This window comes from Schistosoma haematobium, chromosome ZW, assembly GCF_000699445.3.
Source record: "Schistosoma haematobium chromosome ZW, whole genome shotgun sequence".
In the NCBI taxonomy this organism is placed as follows: Eukaryota; Metazoa; Platyhelminthes; class Trematoda; order Strigeidida; family Schistosomatidae; genus Schistosoma; species Schistosoma haematobium.
In genome coordinates this window covers 55,976,498-55,998,605 of record NC_067195.1, presented here as the reverse complement: position 1 = coordinate 55,998,605, position 22,108 = coordinate 55,976,498, and the positions used below count along the sequence as shown (strand labels likewise).

At 32.4% G+C, this 22,108-nt stretch overlaps 1 protein-coding gene across 2 annotated transcripts; it reads right to left on the bottom strand.

Annotated features, from left to right (window-relative positions):
- Positions 1 to 8,459: 8,459 nt before the first annotated feature.
- On the bottom strand, positions 8,460 to 17,476 carry MS3_00003943 (uncharacterized protein; the record flags this gene model as incomplete). Of its 2 annotated transcripts, XM_051211819.1 has the most annotated exons (3): positions 8,460 to 13,904; positions 15,733 to 17,303; positions 17,340 to 17,476. In XM_051211819.1, 3 exons carry the CDS (start codon positions 17,407 to 17,409, stop codon positions 13,431 to 13,433), a joined length of 2,115 nt encoding a protein of 704 aa, XP_051071925.1. In that variant the 3' UTR covers positions 8,460 to 13,430. The 2 variants fall into 2 exon arrangements, with proteins under 2 accessions (XP_051071925.1, XP_012799202.2); XM_012943748.3 differs by having other exon boundaries at positions 11,489 to 13,904; positions 15,733 to 17,409.
- Between the last annotated feature and the right edge of the window lie 4,632 nt (positions 17,477 to 22,108).

Below are 22,108 nucleotides of genomic sequence, written 5' to 3'. Positions count from 1 at the left end.
TGACTTCAACGTGTCAAGAGGTTCTGGGCCTAAAGAAACACCATCATAAGGAATGGATCTCTATAGAAACACTGGACAAGATCAAAGAAAGGAAGAACAAGAAGACAGCAATTAACAACAGCCGAACACGAGCAGAGAAAGTCCAAGCACAAGCTGAATACATAGAAGCAAACAAACAAGTGAAGAGGAGCATTAGAGCCGACAGGAAGAAATACGTGGAAGAATTAGCAACGACGGCAGAAAAAGCTGCTAGAGAAGGAAATATGAAACAGCTCTACGTTACAACGAAGAAACTATCAGGGAAATACAGTAAACCAGAGAGGCCGGTCAAAGACAAAGAAGGCAAGCCAATCACTGAAATTCAACAACAGCGAAACAGATGGGTAGAATACTTCGAGGAACTCCTGAATAGGCCGGCTCCAATGAATCCACCGAACATCGAAGCAGCACACACAGATCTTCCTATAGATGTCAACCCACCAACGACGGAAGAAATTAGAATGGCCGTCAGACAAATCAAGAACGGGAAAGCAGCGGGACCCGACAACATACCAGCTGAAGCACTGAAATCAGACGTCGAAGTAACCACAAGCATGCTTTACCCTCTATTCAAAAAGATTTGGGAGGAGGAACAAGTGCCAATGGACTGGAAAGAAGGACACCTCATCAAGATTCCAAAGAAAGGAGATCTGAGCAAATGTGAAAACTACAGAGGCATTACACTACTGTCAATACCAGGGAAAGTCTTCAACAGGGTGTTGCTGAACCGGATGAAGGATGCAGTAGATGCCCAACTTCGAGATCAACAAGCTGGATTCCGAAAGGATCGGTCGTGCACAGACCAAATTGCAACACTACGGATCATCGTCGAACAATCAGTTGAGTGGAACTCGTCACTATACATCAACTTCATTGATTATGAAAAGGCATTCGACAGTGTAGATAGGAGGACATTATGGAAACTTGTTCGACACTACGGAGTTCCTGAGAAGATTGTCAATATTATCCGGAACTCATACGACGGACTACAGTGCAAAGTAGTGCATGGAGGACAGCTGACAGATGCATTCCAAGTAAGGACCGGAGTCAGACAAGGCTGTTTACTCTCTCCCTTCCTCTTTCTTCTGGTGGTCGACTGGATTATGAAGACCTCGACATCTGAAGGAAAACACGGAATACAATGGACAGCTCAGAACCAATTAGACGATCTGGACTTCGCAGATGACCTAGCCCTCCTATCACGTACACGTGAACAGATTCAGATAAAGACAGCCAATGTAGCAGGAGTCTCTGCATCAGTAGGCCTCAGCATACACAAAGGGAAAACCAAGGTCCTCAAATTCAAAGCGGAGAACAGCAATCCAATCACCCTTGATGGCGAAACTCTGGAAGATGTAGAATCCTTCACATATCTGGGAAGCATCGTCGATAGACATGGAGGTTCAGATGCAGACGTAAAGGCGAGGATTGGCAAAGCAAGGGCCGCATTCCTACAATTGAAGAACATATGGAACTCAAAACAACTTTCAACCAATATCAAAGTGAGAATCTTCAATACGAACGTCAAGGCAATTCTACTGTATGGAGCTGAAACTTGGAGAACTACAACAACCACAATCAAGAAAGTACAAGTATTTATAAATAGCTGTCTACGCAAGATACTCAACATCCATTGGCCGGATACCATCAGCAATAGCCTTCTGTGGGAGAGAACAAACCAACTTCCAGCTGAAGAGGAAATTAGGAAAAGACGATGGAAATGGATAGGACATACATTACGCAAATCGTCAAACTGCATCACGAGGCAAGCTCTAACTTGGAATCCTGAAGGGAAGCGGAAAAGAGGAAGGCCAAAGAACACATTACGTCGGATAATAGAAGCAGATATGAAAAGGATGAATTACAACTGGAAGGAGCTGGAAAGGATTGCCCATTACAGGGTTGGATGGAGAATGCTGGTGAGCGACCTATGCTCCTTCACGAGGAGTAACAGGTGTAAGTAAGTAAGTAAGTAATTCTAGATTGTATGCAACTAATGGAAATCATGAAATAGTGAGCTAATTTTATCCTCTTAACCTAGTTTTTCTTGCTCTGTTCAAAAACAATAAATCAACGTTGAATGTCATGAGGGTCCAAATCAATAAAGGTGAAAGAACAAAAACTAAAAATTCGTCTAGAAGTGATTTAGTTGGATGTTGAATCCAGTTGTAAGCAATGCAAAATGTAAAGATATTACACTGAATTATAAATGACTGTTATGAAAGTGACTGTATGTAAAATAAATTAATGTCTATTTGTTTTGAAATCGATGTTTTTAGAATTCAAATTGGTGTAAATATATATTAAAGCAATGATCTGCGTCACGGGTTGCATATTGTACTTCGTCGGAATGGAACTAGAATACGTTAAAAATAACCCTAGCGCCGTGCTTTAGTTGTAAATAGCTACACCTTCCGAAAAGCGAGTAATTATTGATAAGATTTGGAGATGTACAGAATAGCATACCGCAAATTGTAGGTAACTGTTATACGAAACAAGTTCTGACAAAGCCATAAGAACACAGTCATGTTCCCGACAAATCACTAGGTATATAGGTAGAAAGTGACCAATAAAATATAAGATTGAGCAGCTTCATCAACAGAAGCAACACGTCAGCTCTTAGCTATAGCATCTGCCCGTTTATTAAATTCAATATCAGCTCAACTTTCATCTGTGATTGTGGTATACAACTTTATCTACTGGGTGTATGAACAGCGAACACCTCATTCAAAACCCTGTTCTCATGAGTTAACCTTTCTCAAAACAATATTTGACGATAAGTCTACCCTAACCACAGAAGTACGTTAATACCAACGTTTATCCAACTTTGAAAACAGATCGATAATTAGACCACAAGTGAAAATTAAACTACATTAAGAGACTTATCATTTTATATTTCAGTAGAAATTTCTTTGAAACAGTGGAGTATTACATAAAGTACACATCAGAAAATCTCTTCCATCTTAGAATATTATCACTTAGTTTAATTCTTTTATCCACAAGCTTTATGTACTAACTTTTAGTGTGCAGCTTCTAGAAACTTAATTTTATTCCTAATGTTAAAGATTCTTAACTAATTCTGTACGTTTTCTCTAACCAGTTACATTGCTGGACCAAGTATACATGACGAAGTAAAATCAGAAAGACAAACTCGAACGTTTTGTGAAAAATTTATTTCAGATAAAGCCATGCAGTCAAACAAAACTTGAAGCTACATGACAAGTAATAAACTTTGGAAGAACTGTGTTGAAAATTCTCAACTAATCAGTAAACATGCAAACAAAAACTCAAATATGTAAAATTTTTAAGACCCTAAGAATACATCCAAGATTGCATTCAATGAAGATATTACAAGTTCATTATTTCTCATTCGATAGTTTTATGATGATACTTTCTCACTAATTGTATCACTAATATAAATCATAATATTAATCATTACTTTATCTGATAACTCATCACTTTCTTACAGTTACGAATTAGTTCTAGAAAATGCTGATTATGAAACAGATTTTCACCATATGTCACTGACCTTGAAGGTCATATACTCTAAATTCCACAGTGTACCAGTTCATACTTCTAAAATGAGTACACGATCCCTAGTAAGTGCTCAAAAATCTTCGACAGATGAAAATTTACATGAAATAATCATTTCATATTTTATTGTCTGACTAAATGTTTTAACAGACTCTATCTACAGCATCATTTTCTATTCCAATCACGATAATATTGAATTATCTATAGCATTGAGGGCTGAAACTATACTTATAAGGAACCTTAGAACAATATAGAAGTAACCTTGAGAAACTACAGCCAATTATTCAGCTCAAAATAGGGGTATGGATTATTGTAGTGAATAATAACTAGGGGCTACAGTTAGCAGCTAATATTAGCTACAGTTATAGTTTTCATCACAAACTGACATAAACTATGATGCGAGACTATTTAGGCAAATGGGTGAATATATTTCTAGCTGAACTTCAGGGTTCGCTATCTAAAACCTGATTATTTCGTTCTTTGGTTAAAATTAATTTACAAACGCGATGGCGTTTGAAGCGAACGATACTGGGTTCGAGTCTCAGAGTGAATATCAACTCTGAAATACAGTTATATCTAGCTGGCGAGTCCCATATAGAGTGGAACTAGCATTCTGGATTCCACTGCTAGCCACCATTCATCTTTGCTTATACTTTGAATATGTTTTTAAGAAACTACAATCCTAATAACCTTTCTAATCTATTCTGAATTATTTCACTTCAGACTAATTATTACATTGATAACCATACAGATAATCTTGAACGGTATTGGTCAAATTAATTTATTTACATATTTGACAACTAACACCCTACCAATAAAAACATAGTTGAAATCGATTTAAGAACAAGTTATTGTGTAAAATGAAATATATGGTTGATTTATTGTGTACTTTGTATTATTGTAAGCGTATGTGAGTGCGAACTGAATGACTGTATGCAATAAGAAAGTTCTATTATTCGGAGAAGCTAGTGAATTAGTTGGCTGCAAAGAAATTACAATACAATTTCCTGTATCGTGTACTAACAAAACATTGAAAGATATCATTATTGAACAATTAGTCAAGTAATTCAAAACAAATGATATTCATTAATCAGATTGGAACCTCTTAAAGATTCGTTAACCGTTGCAATAGATTGGGAGTATACAGATATTAATACAAGCGTAAATCAACTATCCATTGAAGAGATTGAAGAACTTGCTATTTTACCACCGACTAGTGGAGGTTAGAAAAAAAAACCATATCATGGTAAGTACTATCTATTGTTTATGTAAAGAATTCTCAATACTTTATCAAAATATCTATTGAACCAATTGAATATTCCAATGTATTTGATTTAATCAATGATTCTTCAATTGGAGCTGTTTCTACATTTTTCGGTAAGTGATCAACATTATCATTTGACAAAATTCAAAGGGATTACTAGAAAATATGATCAAGAAAGAATTGTACAAGCATTGAAATATGAATGTTATTTGAAAATGACTTATTTAGAAATGGAAAAAATTATTAGAAATTCTTATCAATTATGGCCATCATTAGTACATATAATTGTACTTCATAGATATGGGTAAGAAGTGATTTGATTTCTTTTTTGTTTGTTTGTTTCTTTCTTTCCTTGTGTATTATGCTTTAATGAGAATGGACTAAACATTAAATAGTCTTAAAAAGTTATGAATACTATTTTCATTGATAAAAAGAGAAAGTCAAACTTTGATTAGAAACGGATTAGATGTTTCTTTTGTTAATCAAAAGTAGGACAAAGGTGTACATATCATGTATCTTATTTGCTACAAAGTAACTACAAAATAGACTTTCGTTATTTTGGTCATGCTTTTAATATCGGGGTTTTGTGATTAGAAATATCCAAATGACAAACTCTTAACTTTACTATGATAGAGCATTAAATGATTGACTTGAAAGTAAGTGGTTGTAAGAGATGCTCCAATATTGTATCTATATGATAATGCCTAATGCTATCAAATGCTATCAAAAACATTGCGAAAATGTAGTACATGAAGGAAATAACTTGTTTTCTGTTATGTTTCCTATAGCGACCATGATTTGATATTAATGTTATAACTTGTGAACCTGTGTGCCCTGTTTATTGTATAATGCAACGATACCTCCAATCAGAGAGCAGCGAATTATCGATCGGATCAAGGACGCGTAGAACACGTGCGAGCAGCCTAGAGTGCTGATTGGTCTCGCTTTCCGCCTAGCCCTGCCAGTTAAGTCCAGAACGCCAATCTCAGCCTCTGCAATGTGAATCATTTATTTCAAACATACGGGGTTTATACACCAATCAAACGGACCAAAACGTACCAATAAAATATGAAACAACATTTGTACAAGAGTTAGCCAGATGTGGCTGTGAGTGAGGGAGATAGTAATTAAGAGACAGGCCATAACTCAAGAATAGTAAATCGTATAGTAATAGTCTATGAGTCAAATTAAAGTTTATAACAATAGGGACATGAATATGAACAGTTTAGTTACATAACATTTATACGATTAAAATATACTAATAGTATTGGTCCATAAATGGATCGCAAAAATTACCATTCATAATTCTTATCGGGATATAACAATTAACCGATAATTAGCAAATTTCATACAACTTTTCCCGTTTATAAGTTTGAATAAAGAAATAGCAAATATCCTAGCAGAATAACATGAATTCATTCATTTCGTGGATTCTCTTCAGCTGCTTACAACTTTAAACGATAAACTGTAATCAAAATTCTAGTATTTTAATCCTTACTTCTGAGCTTGATGCAACTAGTCTCTATTACATAATTTATCTTCTGTTTCGAGAAGTAAATACATTTTTTTAAATTTCCATACTCTCCTAGAATATTTATACATTTAACCTATAAATGAGTGAACATTTAAATAATTTTATTTCCTTTGGTATTATAGTTACTTAATATTATTCTATCTCCACATTTGAACTCAATCTGTTCTAGACAATTCTGCTGAAAGATATGTACATTTGTTTTATTCATTGATATTATGGTTTTAAGTTATAAAAAGTTGAGGTGAATCTACGAAATAAATGAATTCTCAATGAGTAGAAAAATTAGATTTTCTGACGTTTCGTGACTTAGTGTAAGCCACTTCTTCAGAAAATCTAATTTTTCTACTCATTGAGATATTACGAATATATATTATTGATTTATAAATGAATTCATGTTATCTTACTATGATATTCGTTATTTCTTTATTTAAGTTGATAATTAACATTTTGAAACTTGTGTACAAATGAAATTTCAGTTAAACTATTTAGTAGTATAAATGACCTCATTTAAAGAAAATATACTCAATACACAGTTGTTTGTTTAAAGAATCAGACATGAAAGAATAATATTAGACCTTGTACAGCATGTATTACACATATCATATTTTGTGGTCATTTATCTCTATAAAGCAGTTAATCAATATGAGAAAGCAACATATATTTTCTGTTCAATAAAATATCATCCTCAATTTTATTAAAATGAATTATAACTAGTATAATCATTTTCAGTAACAGGTTAGTCCTTTTACATCATACATAAATTTACTTACATTGGTGTTTACACTAAGACCCAAATCCAATCCCTTTCGCATTAAACTCTCAATGCATTATCTGTTGAACTAGTAAATTGATGTAGCCACAAACGTATTCAAAATATATTATATTTATATCATTTTTAGTATGAGTTAAAGTTATTTCGTCTTCAATATTTTTGACTCTGTTTTGACCAGTTTGAAGTGAAAAGTACTAAGTTATAGTTCTGAATTGAATATCAACACTAGGGTGCAGGTGCATCAAGGTAACAAATCCCTAAATAGGACGAAACACCACTTCTGATTTGGACTGCTAGCCAGAATTTATGAAATGGCTATTAATAGAGTTCTAGTTTCTGTTTTACACACTGTGGGTGAGTAAATGGTTTTGACGTGAATATCTGGAATAAAACTGACCATGTCATACTGTAGTGTATGCTACTTATGTTAACAGATATAAGTAGTATGTAATATCAATCAGAATGGAATAAATGCTAATGGAAGATTAAGAAGATTCAACTGAAGTGGACGGAAAGAAAAACGAATAGTAATTGTAATAACAACAGAATTGACAATGGCGGGAAGCACGTAAAGGACAACTGATGTAAGATATGCAAATGATGTATTTAATGTACGGTCTTCATGTTTAATGAAAGCACTCTGTAATTTTACACTGAATAACAAATTGGTTCTCCCCATTAAGTCTTCATTCACTATAATACAGTAGAGGTTAACATTCATTTCTCTGATTAAATGAGTTTTCTAACTCTGATTATAAGCATTATATATCTTAACTATACTGTTGTACTATTCTCATATTCACTTTATTTAGAATTGTTCCTGTAGGAGAAATCAGTGTAGCAATAGCTGTCAGTTCACCACATCGTAAAGATAGTCTTGATGCTGTGAAATATTTAATTGAATCAATTAAATCACAATTACCAATTTGGAAAAAGGTAAACTAAATTCTATAAAATAACTATAGAATTATTTCTATCTTTTCGTTGTTAATTAAATAGGAGATTTATGAAGATGGTACATTCAAATGGAAAAGAAATAATGAATGTTTTTGGTTACAAAAAGAGAAATAAGTAAACATCATTAAAATTATTGTAAACAAATGAATTATTTAATAAATCTTCTCTATCAAATTCATATGTTAATTCTATGAATTCATAATTATAATTAAACTTAATGGAGTAAATCAATGCCGAGATCATACATTTATGTTAATATTCATTAACAAATATGCATGTATGTAGAGTATGAAGAACTAAATGTAACTAACATTGATAATATTAATCAATGGTATTTAATGTGACTTTTCGATTCGATACTTGATGGAAAATTTTTTTCTGGAAGTTCATAAATATTTAGACCTTCAGACTAAGTATTGAGAAAAATATATTGATTATAGCTAAGTAATGAGTATATAAATAGAAGTGACAGATTAATTGACCTTTGTATTAGTGAACATAGAACAAATGGAAATGTAGTGATATAGTAGAGAAACTTACTACATTGTTATTTTATGTATATGTTATAATGTTGGCGTCCATGAAGTCACTGACAAGTGGACTGAGCCATGTTGGTAGGTGTAGACTACGTGGTTGAGGACCGAGAGATGATAGCAACCGATGGTTAGAGACCTTGAATGACATGGCTCGAAATCGTTTGCAGTGGCGCAGGTGCATTCACTCTTTGTGTTCTCCCAAATTCTAACTCCTGAATCGTCCTTGTCTCTTTATTTTCTCTTTCCAAGTTTATTTTACTGGATTATACTCCTTGAGTAACATCTTCAAACCTTAATGTTTCCGATTACTGCTTATACTCTTACTACCTCTACCACTACAGGATTTGAATCGACAACTGCATCTCTGTGCTAATGTGGTTTGGCAATTCGAACTGATGTACGTACGTACGAAGTTCTACATTGTACTGACTGACTGGCGTTGATTTAATCACCGGAAACACTCACACTGAATAATCTCAGTCAATGAACAAAACAGATGTTTAATCACAAAGTACAGAGGCCAAAAGTATAATATGCAACAGAAATATATGATGTACGAGTTATTATTGTCTTCACTCCTTGATCGATCACTGCTAACTAGTTGAGCATCTCAATACATAACTCTGATCTAATTTTATGTGATTCCATGTGTTTATTTAATAAGTAGTAAAACTCTGAAAATGTGTTGATTCAAAGAAATAAGAAAGAAGTGGAGATTTTTGTTCTAAAAATACCTTGGAATTAAAAAAAAGAATTTTGATGAAGTTTTGTAAGTTTTGTAGCCAGCATTAAAACCAAGAAGATATTACCACTAATGAAAATTAGTAATGTTTCTAAACGAGTCAGAGCATAACGGTACACCTAAAGTATGCCCCTTTTTGGCTAATCAGAACATAGCGAAAGTGCATGGTTAACTTATGTCGAAATATGAGAGAATTCACTAAGAGAATCTTGACTAATTATTGATGAACAATTCTAACTTGATCATAGGTTTCTACGCGTTAAAGTCAAAAATGAGCATCAAAACTTAGATTTCGGAATTATGGTTTGTTTAGATACATCATCCATACCCTAAAGCCTAATCTTAATTCTAATCCCAACCCCTAACCAAACAATTCATTTCTATCCGTAATCCTAAGCCTAACTCCCAGCCTGAATCTTAATTCTAAACTCTTAAACTGTTTTAATCCCAACTTGAGTCATATCCTCGATCCTAACCAAAAAAACAATGTAGATAAATATCCCACCTATTCACAATCGTTTCAGTCCTCCATTCACAAATAGGTGATCTTTCAGCAGTCCATAGCCTTTTAAATACTAAATGATGTTTTATTCATTAAAATTACATATGAAACAGCTGATATTCAGCATTTTCGTTAGATATTTAGGCTATGATATTGATAAGGTTTCACCGGTTGTGGTTAATTCGTTAGTATACTTTAAGTTTACCAGAAAGTTGTCTCAAAATTGTATAAGCCGCATACTTTTAATCGTGCAACATTTATTATCTTTCTGTGTAACATCATCCCCATGAACCTCAGAACAAAGTGAATTATTAGAACTCTTATCAAGGTATTTATCACTTGCCAAAAATTCTAATAGCTCATTTCATTCAAGAGCTAATGCTGATGATGCTTCATAGAAAGACAATGAAAACTATATATCTTGCTCAAAGAATGGAAATTCAAAAATTGAACATAAATAGTTGCTTTCTTCAAATACTTTTGTTATAAAATGGAAGTTTCTTCAAAGTTTGGATTGTTTTACAAAACAGTTAAACAAATGACATTTTTCCCTTATTAAATTTAAAGAAATTTATTTGAAACATGATTATTCTTTTAAACTAATAACGATTTAAAACATTTTTTTTCGCGCGAACTCATAACTATGATAATCAAACCAAATGACATCATATGATAAAAAATTGGAGTTCATGTTAACTAATTGACAATATTCAATTCTAATTGATTGATTGAGATCATGAACCGATTGATGTTAGACCACCATTGAAAACCTGGAAGCACTGGACGGCCGTTTCGTTCTATCGTGAGACTCCTCATCAGTGCGCATCCACGGTCCCACTCGCGAGATTCGAACCCAGGGTCCTCAGTCTCGCGCGCGAACGCTTAATTAATTGGTTTGATAATATAGTTCGTCAATTATTCATTATCTGTATAATCATGAATAGATCAATGAATAGAGATAGACATATTGAAATTGTGCATATTGATTTATCATGTTAACTGTGAAATTTTCGATATGTTTCTTATTTCATTTAAATAGCGATAATGCAATGAGAAGACGAAGTTTATCAGAATTATGTGATATATTTGCGCAATACATTTCGAACAATCTGATCACACATATACTTGTTAAGAACATTTATATATGAAAATTAAAAGGTCAATTAGACAGGTTAGGGGTATGTCATAAAAAAGGAAAAATAATAAAGTACACAAAAACAAATGTGATTACCACTCTGGATAATAAATCACTATTGTTTTTGAACACATAAAGGGGGTTTCAATTTCCATATATCCAAGGCTTCAATAAACCTTAGTATACGTCTTTGAGAGCTCTTGTATAACGCTACAAATGCTGATTTGATGTCAACCTTATGATCCGTCTCAATCAAATGCTTCGCAATGGAGGATGATGTCTGTCTATCCTGTGATCTTATTTGACCATTGGAATAGCTTTGAATTATACTGACATTGTTTTTGATTACTTGATAGGACAAATATAGTTTGTGAGCAGATAATTCATATCAGATCAACGTTAACATTCACTAAATAAACTTTCTTTTCAATGAAAACTTTTAGATTGTAGTTATTTCTTCAGGATGTACATATCTCAAAAGAGAGCGATAAAATAAATTTTTGAACATCAAAAATTATAAACTTTTTAAAATTATTTTGAAACTAGTTGAACAATTTATGCACTATTTGTCTTCAATAATGCAGTGGATAACGCTTTCTGTGTTGAAAGCGAAAGATACTGAGTCTGATGCTCGGTATGAACGTAAAAACTTTGATTTTGGTCCATCCTACTGGTTGGTTTTAAATAAGAAGAGATGCTCATCTTTTGTTCTACTGTTAGTCACAATTCAGTAATGTTCTCAGACTAAATAAAACAAACTCCATACTGGTAAATGTCATGCGCCCACTACCGCAAGAATTACTGGCTCATGATGATGAGATTCTGCGAGTTCCAGTGAGAGCCCATGACCAATGGAATTCAACCGCGCCTGGTGTGAGGCAGTTATTCACTGAAGACAATGATAGACGGTTGTGCAATATCGTAGATTGGTTGAAGTTAAACAATAACATCGTTCAATGCCGACTCAATGGTCGGGCGCGAGATCGAAGGTACTGAGTTCGAGACCCTCATACGAGATTGTTGAGGAATCCCATACTAGGACGAAACGGCCGCCTAGTGTTTCAAGGTTTTCAATGGTGATCTAACATTGTTCGGTTCAACAATCTTCACAACCTTATACTGCTAAATAAAATAGTTCACCTACTTAAAAAATATTTCTTCAATCTCATTACAATTATTCAAATCACCACTCCATAAATATGATGAATAACCATATTTAATTAATTTCACTGTTAAAATCTGTAAGCAGTTGATATGAACCTATTGAAATAAAATGAATTCATGTCATTCATCTCAATTCTTTGTTCTCACTTTCTTAAAAAGTATAGTTAATAAGTTAATGCAAGTATATTTTGCAATAAAGGAATTCCCCTTTTATAATCCCCTGTAAAATTACCAGCGAAATAAAAAAAAGCTAATATTCTCTTCTTGACACCATGAATTTTACTGAAATATTAGAATAACTTTAAACAAGATGCAATTATTTTTAAACTTATATCCATCTGTTTAAAAATCTCCATAGAATATTCAAAAATGAAGAATATTTGAGCGAACAGTTGTTTTCAACAACTTCATCATTAGGCTCTACAGTTATAAGTCCATAATTATAATATTTTACAAAGGCCAAAATTAAGGCATATATCAATGAATTTGACAATGTTATGTGTTAAAAAAAGGTAAACGTTTGCATCTGTTATGATATATATATACTTCAAAAATTGTAATATTTGCAGATTAGAAAGGTCATTCAATAAAGGTCAGGATGATTTGGAGTAGTGTCCAGTCACTATCAGTAGAACAGTATTATAGCAAAAATGAAAATGCAAAAAAATTTGTGAATAAAATGCACAGTAGGAGAATTTCATCTTGTCAATTGAAATAATAATAATAAGATTATTGTGTGAAGGGTGTTATCAAGGTAATTACGACAAACAAATTGGGAATGATGAATGTGGAAATTAAGATAGAGATAATAAAAAATAATGATAATAAGGAAAAAAATTAAATAAATAAAACTAAAGGAAGGGGTTAAGAGGTTTATAATATTCAGTCTAGGTATTCGGTGATCCAGTCGTAGGTCAAGGTAAACAAAGAGGTTGGATATATTTTTTTCTGGATACATAAATTTAGTTTTCTGGAGTTGATCCAGATGGCTTCGGCTTTGTAAAATATTATAATTATGGACTTATGACTGTAGAGCCTGATGAGGAAGTTAATAAAAACAATTGTTCGCTCAAATATTTTTCCTTTTTTTATATCCATCTGTAACATAAATTGTCTTTTTCAATGGACAATGTTTATTATTTTTTTAAAACAAAAATGAAATAAATCCTACTAAGGAATGTACAAATTCGAAGGAAAATATACAATATCATTTCATTATTATATACTTTAATAAGAATCATTAAATATTATTTAATTACTATGGAAAATTTCAGAGTCTTCTGTATCTGATACATAAAGTTTTTCACCTGTATACCTTTGTGGTTCAACTAATAATGGTTCAGCAGATAAAGCAATTAAATTTCGTGGTTCAAATTGAACTAACCAATCTTTTCTAGGATGTTTATTAAACATAACTGGAAGATATTCATCGATAGCAATTAATTTTTGTAATGGTTTTTGTTTTAATAATTTTTCTGCACCATTTCTATTTAAAATATAACCAAGTGTCCAATAAGTATAATCAGGATAAGTTAAACTAGTTGTATTCGGTACACGTTTCTCTGATTTTGACATTCTTTTACGACCAATATAGAGTAGATCCCAATTAGCAACATTTTCATCTGCTTCTTTAATAACTTTATTTAAATTACGAACAAAAGCAGGAGCAAAACGTAGATCATCTTCAAGAACTAATATACGATTATAACCATTGTTGATCATTTCCTAGAAATAAATTTTAAAAAAGTAATTCAAATATAAATTGACCGAACCTCAAAAATACGAATAGTTTACGAATAAATTTAAGAAATTTCATGTTTTGAAATAATCAAGTTTCTTGATTAGTTCGGACAGATTCTTTTAGTGATATTATTAAGTACATGGCTGAATAATTAGGTTGTCAGTTCACTTCCATGTGAAACGAGCATTGGTAATACTGACCAGAATGATTCTTAATCAAACTATAACAAATGATAGTATAATATACATTTTGGTGGGTAACTACCTCACACCCGATGAGATTGAACTCCATAGGTTACTGGTTCTCACCAGAAGTCCAGGAAATCCATTTTGAAGCCAGTCACTAGTGAGTATATTCATAATTTATTGGTAAATAAATCTAAGGTCTTACACAACTAAATAGCATAAATATTAACAATGTATATGTGAAATTTACTTCGGTTTAGTTTATTTTTAGATGACCATATTAATAAACTCTGTTACCTTGCATCATATGTTATCGACCACTGAACATTTTCCTCTGCTTATCTATTCTTTAACACGAAATGGTACATGTACATCGGAATTACGACATATTAAGTGATATATATAAATTTGTATAAGTAAGTAAGTGAAATATAAATGCTTCACAAAACACTATCCATCAAAGATATGTTGTTTCATATGTTCTGTACTAGGAAATTAACATTTTATTTTAAAGAAAATTGAACCGAGATAACCCAAGTTTATAATTTCAGTACATTTAAAGTTGAGACAATAATCATTAGTTTGTTTCAGTTCCGAAAATATGGTTTATCGATTTGCTAATCCACTTCAAAACTCCCAACACATCAGGAACTACACACTTGAAAAAAAATGAAATTCTTTAGGCTGACCGAAAAATCAAAGGTTGTTGAGATAAATAAACCAAAAGTTACTTAGTAAATCAACTAATGACTTTTGATTTATGTTAGCTTCTAGAAGAAGCTTCAAAGTTAGTAATGGTTTAGAAATCAGGCTGATCAGAATGAGAAAGTGCACAAATACATCAATTTGTGAAATTTAGCTATAACACTTATCGACAATATATATATTGAACATTTCTCAGCTTCTATGAGATTTTTACAAATAATTTTGAATAAGAAATGTTTACGATTTCTACGTTTAAATAGCCCATGAATGCTATGGTATGGCCAAAGGTGGGGAGAGTCAGCTCTCCCTATCGAAATGCTCTCATATAGTCACGTGTATACAACCACTGTCAGGTTAGTCCTATTCATTGCCTTCTCACGGCGGGGGTGTTCTTTGCGAAAATGAGAGGACGAAATGCGCATGTCCGGTGCTTTGACCGGGTTGATGGACACGGAGGACCCACCTAGAGGAGTTAGAAAACCCTGATTCCCAGCCAGTGGTGTACATGGACTCCAGGATCCTAAGGAAACAAGTTGCGTATGAACTTATTGTTGATCACCGGCTACCATGGAACTGCATCTCCCTACGTTGCCCCACTGACTTGTGGATTAGACCTTTAGGTCAATAGATCCGGGAGTGCCCCCCTAAGAAAACCACCTGCTTCTGTTTGGGCATCCGGGTAGTATTCCAGCGTTCACACAAATCAAATGGCGAAGTGAGATGCCCTCTTTTACCAATATTCATGTGTTTAAATAAATAGATGAAACGATTTAATCACTAAAGCTATAGTTTAAAGTATATAAATTTATATGGTATTCCCTAGTCTGGTACTATAAATATACTTATCATGTAAAATCACATGAAGTGGTTATTTTAAATTATTAACTAAATTAATTACAAAAGTTTACAAAATTCAACATACAATCCATATATTATAATGACTTAAAAAGCAACCAATTTCTCCAAATTTCAACGACCGATTATGGTAAGGATCTGTATAACCCGGAAGTTGTTTAATTCCTAATTCATCAAAATATTTCATAGTTAAATCTTTTCCATCAATAGCTGCATAGTGTTTAGCATTTATACCTAATTGATGAAGCATATATTCCATTTTTTGTCGACGATCAGGTCGTCTCAACAAATTAATAAAGTAAATCTCATCAAAATTTAATTTATTTGACTTAGGTAATTGATTTTCAGCAATATTTAATAAACATTCTGAAGGTATAACTCTTTGTTTATCCTCTTGATCAATAATTGCTTGTAAACGTAAATGAACAAATAGATCTTGTTCACGCAAAAGCCATGCATTATTTAAATCTTTTGAATATAATCCAAGATCTTGTTCTTCAACCGGTGATGGAATATATCCATAAAATTGTGTATTATCTAAATAAAAATCAATTTCTGCACGTTGTACTGATCTAGAAAATATTATAATATCGTCAATTGGTCCTGTATAATTTATTGGTGCAGGAGAATAACCAATTTGTTCAGATTGATAAAACTGTAAATTAATTAAAAATATCGAGTGTACCATTGCCACGGGATATACACCTTGTATACGACGTTTTTGTATATCAAAATAATGCTCAGAACGCAGGTAGTAACCTTCTTCAGACATAGCACCCCAAAAGTTGGAATAATGTTCAGATGAGGTACAATTCATCAATGGTGCCAAAATAATGATATTTTCATTAATTTTATGATCTAAATTAGATTTAGATGTAGATACTGTTGAATCAAGCATAACATTTATTAAATGTTCAATAGTCAATGGATTCATAAGAATCACATCAGCGTCAATAGATAAATAAAAATCAGCCCAGATATTACGTGCTTCATCTAATAATTTCTGACGTAAATTTATAACATGTAAATAATGATCTTGAGTCCACGTTTTACTCAAATTTTCATACTCTAACTTAGTTATATTATGATCTTTACCTTCAAAAATTATATTATGATATTTATCTTTGTTACATTGAATCCATTCATTTAATATGATCTCACTTGAATCAATTGTATTGTCAACATAAAAGATTAATGTAATACGTTTAGTTGGATATTGTTGATTTTCTATACCATTTAAAAAATATGGTAATGTATGAGCTTTGTTACGAACTAATACACCAATACATAATGTTGGCATTAAATAATTTGGATTATTCAATAAAGATATTTTCTGACGTAAATCATATTCATCATTTAATTCATGATTGAAATCTTGATTATGGATCTCTTTGTTAGCATTCAATGTTACATATAAAGAATTTGGTAATGTTTCATTGTTACCATTTTCATTATAATTGAATTTATCTTCAAACTTTGTAGATTTTATTAATACAATACATAAATAAAGGAATGATATTAATGAACAAGATAATAGAAACCTTTTATTCATGATATAATGAAATCTTTGAGAGATGACTTGAAATTTTTTCTGTTCGGAATATTTTTGATTTACTTCAGAATTATTTGAATGTTGAACTGTATTTATATTTGAATTGGATTTATGAGATTTACCTTTAGTTAATAATTTTTGAAAGGTAGGTCTCTCCGTATTTTGATGATGACGATGAGTTTTCTTGCTCATATATATATATATGTATATATATGTACTGCTAGAAAGTTATAATGATAGGGTTTTGTTTGGACAGAACAACTTCCTTTTAAAAATCTACCTGAAGTAGAAGTAATCTCTTTTTTTCATACAGTATTTGGGTTCTAGCCTATTAAAGGGAAAAATTATTGATTTTTTGCACAATGTATTAACCAATAAGATTTACGTTCATACAAAAATTTTCTGTGCACTTGGTAAGAATTGAATGAAAACGGCCAATCGTTTGGTAGACAATACATACAAAGGTAACTTATACACATATTTTACTTTTTATCTAGACAAATATAAGAATTACTGAAAAAGTCAGCCGTGACTAATCAACATTATCCAGATAACTCGATTAGTATTGGGAGATATACATCATTTTTTATGAAAAAATTATTCAATAAAGCAAAGAGTCAAATATGACATGCCGGTCAGATTTAGCCTGATATTCTGTGCTGAAAATAACTGGTTAGTCAAAGATTTCCCTGTTCTATTATTAGTTGCATTCAAAATAATTTATAAATTTGTTCATGTCATTGAATATAAATTATATTTTTTTATTTGACTGTTTGGTTTGACCTGAACACATAATAGTTGTGAAGTTGAGATTGACATTAGCACCGTTGGATGCCAGCTCAGTGGTTTAGAGGTTTGGCGTCCGCGCATGAAACCGATAGGTCCTGGGTCCGAGTCTCGCGGGGTGGGATCGTGGGTGCACACTGCCGAGAAGTCCCATACTAAGACGAAACGGCCGTCCCAGGTTCTCGATGGTGGACTAACTTTAATTGACTCATGAATTCAGCTGTTAGGTCGTGAAACTGTCTAATCGAATCATGACAACAGTTAGTGTAAAATGTCTCAGTTAGATTGCATACTTATATAAAATTAACATGTGTGTTTTTAAAAAAAATTGGTTAGAAGCAAATTACTTCCAACTAGCATTCAAGTATATAAATATCAATTCCTGTTAAGCTAAATATCATATTAAATAATAGGAAAGCATTAGAAAAACTTGTCAAAAATAAAACCACGTTTTTTTCGACGCAAATTAATGGGTAAAGTGAACAGGCTAATGTTAGAAACATGAACTCCAAATTTGTGGTGTAACTGTTCTCTAGTTACGGGACGTGAAAGCGTTAGGTTTGGCCCCATATGACATCGTGGATGCCCACCGATGAGGCGTTCGAAATTGAAACGAAATAATTATTTGGTGGTCACTAGTGCTTAATAATCACCTAGCCAGTTTCACTTTTAATGTAAGAGGTTTGTGTAGATTGCTGAACTTTATGGTGTACAATACGAACTGACCTTAGCTACACAATCATTTAATAAGGACGAGGCACTGGACAGTCGTTTCATCCTAGGTTGGGACTCTTCAGATTCATCTACCAATGACCGCATTGGAGATCGAATCCATGACATTCATGTTTCATAGCGAGGACTTAGTTTTTAGACTAGTTAGTTAGCATCCAATAGTTTATATTTCCAACTTCAACGACTTCACTGTATTGGACAACTATCTCCTAATATAATCGTTACCTCACACACGACACGATTTAACTACAACTGATGAAATTAACTCCTGAGGTTAGTCACTAGTGAGCAAGTGATTTATAATATTATTAAAGTAAGGGCTTTCTGCAGATCACCGAATTTCTTTGTCTATATTATGAACTGATTTTAGTTAGTGTGCTGTGTAAATTATTTTCTAGTCTTATTTTATTCATTTGATCAATCGATGATATTCAAACAGCGTTAAAGCATTAACCAACATTAATTGGCGAACCACTGCGAAACAGTAGACTATATTTTTATTTCGATTTACCTAAGATTTTGCTTAATTCATATATAACCAATCTTAAGATCTAACTGGAGAACTTCGTTAAATACAAAGACAGTTCTAGTAAATTAGACCAATGTACACGGATGAATACTAACCTTTTTAGTCTAATACTAATATGGGGATAAGAAGATCTAAGCTGTTTTCAGTTTGATTATAGACGAAATAGAAGGATGATGGTTAAATGTTCAATCTGAAAAAAGAAGACAATCCAACATTCCTTTAGCTTACCTTAATTTTTCGAGCAAAATTATTTTACACTGAAACTCCAATACACATATTTCTTAGTTATATTAAACACTTCGATTTATCAATCTCTTTCCAAAATGCATATTTTAAAGATGAATGAATAAAGGCATACATAGTATTCTTTTAATGATATTTTTAAAAAAGATTTCAAATTAAATGACCAGTAAGTACTTCAAAAGATTACCGTACACAGTAGTTGAAAATGTTGTGTGAAAATCAGTCGCCATAGTAATGATGCATTCACCTATTGTTGACCCGTAAATACTACGTTTTAAAATTATCTTATACTTTACACTCCAAGAATTTATTCTTTTTTCTCGAATCATATTGTTTATAGTTAATCTTTCTTACTACCACTGTAATGAACGAGAACACAAGTGGAGACAAACAAATGTGTTTGAAGAGGATATTACAGAATCACTTAGTAAAATCTGAGATCCATACAGTAAGTACTTCATTTGCAAAATATCAAAAAATCGTCTCAGATTTCACTGTTCCTTCATTTCCACAAAAATCATTCTCTGTTCTCGTTCTCTTTTCTTTGAACTTCTTAACCTTCTGCCGCCAGACATTTTACTTTGGATTGATGATACATACTACATATATCTGTCGACTTCGGTAGCACACACCGCATTATGAATGCAAATATGACAGATTCTACTCTGCTTATGACTGACTTACGTCGAAAAGACTTACACGAAATAAATGAACCAAGTTTTGTTCAATGATCAATGCATATTTATCTCAAAAATGCAACCTATTCAATCGATTACTTCATCTTCAAGTCTTTAAACGTATTTAATGAAAATAAATATTTATTTCTGGTTAATGTATCAGTACAAATAAATGTCTAAGACCTTAAATACTACAGACTAAAATGGTATGAAACTTTATTCAAAGGTTTATTGAATTATCGTATCGATCTCCGCACACATTCTTACAATCACGTCTAATTTTTTTCTACATTAGTCAACATTCTTATGGTGAATGATACAGTGGTGTTGTTTTGACAAACATAAATATAAAAATATATGTCAAAAGATTGGAAAACTAACCATCTAACTGAATTATTGCTAATGAAATAAAATACCTAATAAAAGCAATAAGCACTTATGAATTATTTATCAAGTAACAAATTGTTACTAACACGACTAAATGATTATCATGAAATACCTTAACTTCTCCATATATTGTGTGTAGTCAATGACAATTCAAAAGAAATAAGGAAACACGGCCGAATACGAAGTAGAATTAATAAAAAATAACCATATATTAATGATTATTTTTTATTACAGACCGAAACCAACTGAAGAAACACTGAAAACTATATGGCAATGAAGTTTTTATTTGAGAATCATCAAGACTGGGCAACAGCAACCTCACTTGGAACTCAACCGAATAATTTTGATCTTTAAATGAATATACAATGTTCAAGATATTGAAATGGAGTACAATCATCTACATTGTTTACTTTAACCAGCTTGTAACATGGTAAGAACCTGGTCCAGTTTTATCGGTTAGTAACTATAGCAAAACTGATTATATGGATGACTTTCAGTGAACCAGTCAGCCTTGGGACACTTCTTCGTGAACTTCTGCTCGAAATTCGGAGTGCAGTGAGGGATAGCAAGTATCTTGATAAAAACTATGTAAAAAAATTTTAAGTCTAGTTCCTAAAATGCTTAAAACTGATAGATGTCTTTTATGCAGCCATACAGAGAATGTGACACAGCGAGTAAGCTAAATTACAACAAAACACATTCGTCATCAAAATTATATTTGAGAGAACTTTATGTGAGTCAAGCCGAAATCAGTGGTTTTACGAACAAGATTTACTGTACCACTCTATCTACACTGAGAAATCAAAACTCGTAACCTTAGCACTCCTCGCTCCAACGCTCTTAATCGTAACGCTCTCGAAGCTCAACTTTAACCCTTATTCTTAACTCTAACTCCTAACTTTAAATCGTAGCACTAATCAAACTTCTAATATGTAACCTTAAGATATTTTTGTCTGCTATAATAAATTAACAGTAGGGGCTCATGATTGATGTCAAAACTGTCCATACGCCGTTATTTTATTACTGTATATTATTAAGAGTTCTGTAACTAAATACTGCTTTCTGGTTGGCTGGCAAATCTTCCAAACTCATCAATACAGTTTAATCACTGTAATACGCCGAATATGACACATTATACAGCTCATAAATTTCTAATACAATTTCAATTAATTCATTTCAAATATAGCTACAGCAACTGAGCTTCAGATGGAAGCCTCTACTTCTATAGATGTTACAATGTCGTTGATCCAACAGACGACAAGTACCAACTATCTAACAAACGTCGATTTGGATGCTACGTTAAGTAATGATGAAGATGAAATTGTTTCTATAAACTCAGGAAAATTCAGTGACCGAGACAACGATATTGATGAAGATGCCTACGACAACAGACTGTGATATCTGCAATCTTGCTCAGCCACCCAGTGAAACTGCTGATGAAAGCACTTGGATTTTTTGTCACTGTAGTGCAGTGTTTCATTTGTTATGTGCTTGCGACTTACTACCACAATTACATGGATTCCAATGTCCCATGTGT